The sequence below is a fragment of the Salvelinus fontinalis genome, chromosome 22, assembly GCF_029448725.1.
Source record: "Salvelinus fontinalis isolate EN_2023a chromosome 22, ASM2944872v1, whole genome shotgun sequence".
Taxonomy (NCBI): Eukaryota; Metazoa; Chordata; class Actinopteri; order Salmoniformes; family Salmonidae; genus Salvelinus; species Salvelinus fontinalis.
Window position 1 is genome coordinate 19,327,790 of NC_074686.1, and position 6,287 is coordinate 19,334,076.

At 42.8% G+C, this 6,287-nt stretch overlaps 1 protein-coding gene across 2 annotated transcripts; it reads right to left on the reverse strand.

The window, feature by feature from the left end:
- Positions 1-580: 580 nt before the first annotated feature.
- On the reverse strand, positions 581-6,075 carry LOC129819986 (septin-10-like). Of its 2 annotated transcripts, none has more exons than XM_055876756.1 (10): positions 5,922-6,075; positions 5,261-5,325; positions 4,980-5,175; positions 4,693-4,879; positions 3,445-3,606; positions 2,945-3,041; positions 2,687-2,855; positions 2,360-2,492; positions 2,044-2,222; positions 581-1,841 (listed from the first exon to the last, which is right to left on the reverse strand). In XM_055876756.1, exons 1-10 carry the CDS (start codon positions 5,936-5,938, stop codon positions 1,826-1,828), a joined length of 1,221 nt encoding a protein of 406 aa, XP_055732731.1. In that variant the 5' UTR covers positions 5,939-6,075; the 3' UTR covers positions 581-1,825. The 2 variants fall into 2 exon arrangements, with proteins under 2 accessions (XP_055732731.1, XP_055732730.1); XM_055876755.1 differs by having other exon boundaries at positions 5,261-5,369.
- Between the last annotated feature and the right edge of the window lie 212 nt (positions 6,076-6,287).

Sequence of the window (6,287 nt, forward strand, 5' to 3'; positions counted from 1 at the left end):
GAATGTTGCCTACTAAAATAGACCTACAGAATATTACTATTCCCTGCCTTGTATGCGATGACAAAAATATATCTGATCAATGGAAATAAGAAACCTCATGTTCTCCCTCTGTAGGGATTTCATGAAAATGCTAAACTGTAGACCAATTATTTTAGTTAGACCTACAACCGAAAATCCATGTTAACGTTCAGTGCCAGACAGACACGTCTGCTGGCTTTGGCGGCAATAAAGTTTCATTTTTAATCTTTCGGTTGGTTGCATTTTAGTCGGACAGCGATGAACCTAATTTGTATAGCTCGGAGAGGTTTTGGGTCAGATCTGGTCCACCTCGGATCCGAATCGTATTTATTTTTATGACCGGATTGTGTCAGGGTCAGGTAGGAATTTAACAGATTCAATTCGGTTTGGATCTCAATTTTGGGGAGTGAGAAGACCTCTAGATCAGGGTGTCAGGAGAGAGTAAATAAAATGGCATCAAGAAAGAAAAAAAACCCCACTGGAGATACTGTATCACCTCAGTCAGTACTAGAGCAGAAAACACCTTTTAAGTAGCATAGACATCAAGAAAAGAAAATGAGGCTGAGTTTTATAAACTGCTTTTATATAAATAATGAGAAATACTGTTGGAAAAATGTACAATACTGCAGGTCAACTTCACTACATAGACAACTTATTTATTTAAAACTGAGAACAAAATTGCACACAATGCATAGGACACTGGGTTAAAAGATAACTTATGAAAAATACAATTGTTACAGATATTAAAATCTTTCCCCAATAACACGGTTTATCAAATGCATGCCAAATGAGTGAAGGGACAGTGGAATGAAGAGGAGTCTGACTGGGGTAGTTAAAACATGTAAACATGACATCACTCGTGTAAACAGTACCCTGATCTGCGCTGGTCTATAGTGAGTCCATATAAATATCACATGTAAGGCACACAAAGACTTTAAGCACTCAAGAGTTTCAGTTTGGCATTTGGAATATAATCATTGGTTAAACTCTCCCTAAGAAGGAAAATGAATATACCTAACAAGTGTAAATTTACAGAAATCCCATCCAATTAGTAAATAAACTACAACCCAATGAATCCTATTTTACTAATAAATGGTAGTGAAACAGTCAGTAAAGTGTAAAGCAAGTAAAAAGGGAAATCATTGGCAAAACTGCAAGGCTACTGGTGACCTATAGTGGCAGGGGTTAATAGAGGGATATATAAAGCAAAATGCAACTAAAAGGAAGTATAAAATAACAAACATTCATATTTGTCACTGAACATCAAAGCAGTGTTTCCCCTTCAATAAGATCTTTGAGAACTAACACTCAAAATAAACTTGACAGTCAGGGAGAATGTAAAATTCCATGTCATGGGTCACCCATTGATTTTGTTACAATGTTTGAGTCACACAGATTGCATAAAATGGTATAAGCCATAGCAAAATGTGTAGAATTGCAGGAAATTAACTTTAAAACAGCAACATTATCTGATGCCAAAAGGGCCTCTAAAACCACGCCATTGGCCACACCCCCGAATAACTTTGCCACCGATGCTGAAAGAAATCATAGGAGAAACACTGAAGCAAACCGAACAGGAACAACACGTGAGCCTCATAACTTACATCTGAAGACTGATGTCTTATGGGCTGTTGACAGTACGGTCAGTTTTAAAATGCATTTTTTTGTTCCTTTCTTTATAAAGTAAGAAATTTGAAGTTAGCAGGCTCTGTGAAATTACTTTCTATTTAGCGCCAGAATCTAGCCAACGAGGGCAGAATAGAGGACTAGATGCCAGTGGTTGTTTTGATCCAAGTCACGCTGATCTTCACATGAACCCAGAGCTGAGACAGAGAGATGTGGGACAAGAGGGAAAGTGGGGGACAATAAGAGAAGAGAGCTGGACAATCATGTGTTAGGAACTGCCCTCAGTCACAGCACAAAGACTGATATCAAACATCTATAGAAAAAATCTAAGCTGCTCAAATGGAGACATTAAAAAGAGATAACATTTATGGCCTAGAGGTCAGAGGTACTGTAACTCACTTCTTGCGGTCCTTGTCCTTCTTCCCGTTAGCATTAAGGTTCTGAGCCTGCAGTAGCTGGGCTGCAGCTCGTCTCTTACTGAAGGAACTTTGTTCCTCCTCTAGAACTCGTCTCTTCTCCTCCAACGCACCCCTCTCCTCCGCATGCAACCGCTTCAGCTGCTCAAACCTTCCCTGCAGCTACACACAGCAGCAAAAAGGTTAGAGACTTACAATGGATACCTTAACATAAAATACATGTTCTGCTAAGTATAGTAATATATCTGTATTTGTGAATGAGGTGTGTTACTATAGGTGTGAGTGCATGTGACATGTACCCCTCTCTCAGCATCTTTGAGTTCAGCCTCCTTCTCTTTGACTCTCTGGACAAACAGCTGTCTCATCTCCTCCTCTCGCCGCTGAAGTTCCCCCAGAAACTCTGTACGCTTTGCTTCATATGTCTGCTGCAGGCTGTGCACACATTTCAAAGGTCATACACACTTCAATTTCACTAGTGCCAGAGTCAATGTGTGTGTATCGTACCCGACAGGTTTGCTTTCAGTGTGTGTGTGTGTGTGTACCTGACAGGTTTGCTTTCAGTGTGTGTGTGTGTGTGTGTGTGTGTACCTGACAGGTTTGCTTTCAGTGTGTGTGTGTGTGTGTACCTGACAGGTTTGCTCTCAGGGTCTGTGTCTCTGAAGCCTATCTCCTCTAGCTTGCAGCGGCGGTACAGTTCATAGTGACGTGTGTGAGTCTGCTCTCTCAGGTCCTCCATGTTCACACAGATCAGCATTTCACGCAGTTTCACAAAGTCACAGTGAATCTCGTTCTCCACTGAAACACAATCAGCACAACAGTGGATTTGTCCAATCTTCTTCTCCTGCCCCACAGAGGGACCCAAACACACACACTCTCGCTCTTACCTTGCACTACGCCCCAGGGGTACTGGCGAGCCTTCACCATTTTGTTCCCAACCATCATCTCCTCTGTACTACCCACTACAGCAAACGGCAGGTGGCCCTGCACACACAGACACACACACTTCCAGTTGAGGAAGGAACTGTCCCAAATCAGGATAGGGTATGCAAGCATTGTTTTAATTCAAATCTATTTTTGACTCGCTGAGCTATCCACGTGTGACATGGATGTGCAGTTTGAAGTCTGGTTTGAATTAGCGGCAGGCGTTTGATCAATACCCACCTTTGTGACATGGATGAAGCCTTAGTTAGAATGTGAAGCCAACTGAAGCTAGCTAGTTTTAGACGATCCTGCATATCTCTAGCTGGCTTGGTGACATAGGCCTGAGATGTAGACTGCACATTACAGACACTAAGATACTTATGTGAATACCATCTTTTGAGACGCTCTGTCAACGATAACTACATAAACATGTGCAGCAGCAGATGCGTGTGCATGTACTTACATTCATGGTAGTGTTAACCTTGGCTACAGTCTCATCGTCCAGAGGGAACTGGTAGATCTGAACTCCGTTACTGACCAGCTCACTCATTATCTTGAGCTTAAACTTGTGCAGCTCACTCTTAGAGATGGTGTCCGCCTTGGCTATCACTGGGATGATGTTCACCTGGAACAAACACACAGACAAAATGTGGTATTCCTGTGCAAATAAGGATGGTGAGAATTACACAATATTTATTTTAGTACTGAAAGAAACCATTTTGAAGGCGCACATTCTACATGACATTAGCATTCTAGCTTGTCTACTTGTCTACAATGCAACTCATAGTACTTTGCAAGCTGCAGACTCATGATTCATAGTGTTATTGACAGAATCCCACCCAAAAGCCACCCAGCCTACACTAGCTTCTGGCCTACACCCACACACACCACAGCTAAGTATATACTCTGCGCCTGGTACAAACACACTGTTCTCTGTCTCGCTCTGCATCAGTCCTCTACTTTTACTGTTCTCACTCTCTCCCATCTTTTCAGAGTCACTACATCTCTGTCCATACAGGACAAAGAAAGCTAGACAGCATTCCACAGAAAACAACCCCATTCAGATGGTAATCACTGGGGTGGGCACACACAGCTGAGCTCATTCCAGCTACTGTGAGTGACTAGACAGCGAGCAGAGGAACTATAGACCACTCCAAGAGTGGACACATCTAGGGTAACACTAAACTACGACAGTCAGGCAAGGATAAATTCTGAAACCGCGCTATAGCGTGCTTGACTTCCAATTGAGCAGTCACCTGCAGCGATTACCTTGAATGGGATCTCCACAAACTCAGTAACATTGCCTTTAAAAGATGCATTGTGGTCCCATGTGGCTCAGTTGGTAGAGCATGGCACTTGAGGACAAGTACAAAAATGTATGCACTCACTATTGTAAGTCGCTCTGGATAAGAGGGTCTGCTAAATAAAAATAAATAAAATCATAGAAAAGTAAACGTACAAACATGAAGAGATTGAATCCTGGCCTCAGTCATGTGCATTCACATAAATCTTGTGAATGCACAACTACACACAAGCACTCAGATTCGAGAAGCTAAAAAAATACCCTGACATCTGGAGCTTAATATCTCCTTCCTACAGTTGGTTCAGTGTTTGACTGCCACAAGGATCTGAGAGCTGTGACCTCAGTACAGTGATATGAGCAGGGTCAGTGACTAGACTGGGTCAGTGACCAGAAGCCATTGACAGACACCTTGCTGTCTAGTTTCTTCATAGTGAGTAGGTCCAGGGACTTGAGGGAGTGTCCGGAGGGCGATATGAAGTAGAGACAGGCATGGAGCCGGGAGTCGTGGTAGTTATGGAGGCTTCTCTTGATCTTCAGCTCCTCCTGGAGATACGTCTCATACTGACGGTCTATATAGTCCACCACCGGCTGGTAGCTAGTAGGGAGAAACATAAGGTTAGTATACACACACTTGCCCAGTTTGTTCAGCTAGTCTTAAAAGCTGACAGTGATGTGACACACACCCCTCTCCCTACCTGTCCTGTTTGTTCATCTGGTCTCCAAAGCCAACAGTGTTGACTACTGTGAGTCTGAGTTTGACATTACTCTCCTGCAGGTCGTATGTCTGGGCTCGCAGCTTCACCTGTGGCTCGAAGTGGGACGACTCACAGTTCTCAAAGTTAGTGTTGAACAGTGTGTCCATCAGGGTCGACTTACCAATACCAGTCTCACCTGGTGGGACACACAGAGAGAGAGACGGAGTGTGAGAGGCAGCAAGGGGATAGGCCTGGTTGGAGAGAGACGGTTGTGGTCTTACCTATACAGAGGATGTTGAAACAGAAGCCTTGGCAGGTGGACTTGTTGACCAGCTGGTCTGGAAGGCTGTCAAACCCAACATGGCCAGATAGAGAGAGGGGATGTGCTCCCTTATCGTGTCAGGAACACAACATAACACATCAACAGACTCTCCCCCAGAGTAATGTCTGTTCAAACACTTAATATAAGCCTCTGAGCCTCTTGTTTATTGCTCTAGTGTAGTGAACAAGAAATGCCATTTGAAACGTAACAAAATATAATCATTTGAAAACAGCTGACGTTAAATCATGGCATTATTTTGAGTCAAATTTGATCTCAAGACACAGCTCGCAAAACATCGATATCTAAAGTTCGCTACTATCTAACGACAGCTTAACGAAGTTAAACTTTCACAGCCAGTGCCGGCTATGAAAATAGCGGAGGAGGCTACAACTTTACTAAGGTTTGCTAACACGACTGGATAGCTAGCTAGCCAACTTAACAACTTTCTTAGGCACAGCTGGTTACTTTTACAAGCAAGCTAGTTAGAATTAGCAAGGGACACTCCCTGGCATGTCTCACTCTACTCAAACGTTCTAAACTTGTTCGTTCTGTAAAGTTTCTATTCAGATAGCTAACTCTAAATACTAGGGAATATATACAAAAACTACTTTATGACGTACCAGCTGCCGAGCAACATCAGAGGAAGACATTGTTTGGATATATATTTTTACAAAGAAATGTCAAAACAAAGTAGATGTCATAAACGGAGGAGATGCTTAAAAAATACTTATAGCTAGCTTCTTCTTCAGTGGGGTTTCTAGGCGGTTGGCATCCAACGTTATGCTGCATTAACGCCACCTACTGTACTGGGGTGTGTGCCAGAGACAGGGAGGAAATTCGACCTGCCCACCCCGTTTTTATGAAAAAAATATAACATTTTTGATTCTAATGATGACTCAGTATGCTATCAGTATATACTCAGTATCCCCTTCTCCCTCATAATGGATCTCACTACCTCTCTCGGCTCTCATACTGCCGGTCCCAGT

Coding starts and splice junctions, on each gene's coding strand:
- LOC129819986 (XM_055876755.1), bottom strand. CDS start 5,951: ATGTCTTCCTCTGATGTTGCTCGGCAGCTG. Junction 4,880..4,979: donor CAGATGAACAAACAGGACAG/GTAGGGAGAGGG, acceptor TCTCCCTACTAG/CTACCAGCCGGTGGTGGACT. Junction 2,856..2,944: donor CCCCTGGGGCGTAGTGCAAG/GTAAGAGCGAGA, acceptor ATTGTGTTTCAG/TGGAGAACGAGATTCACTGT.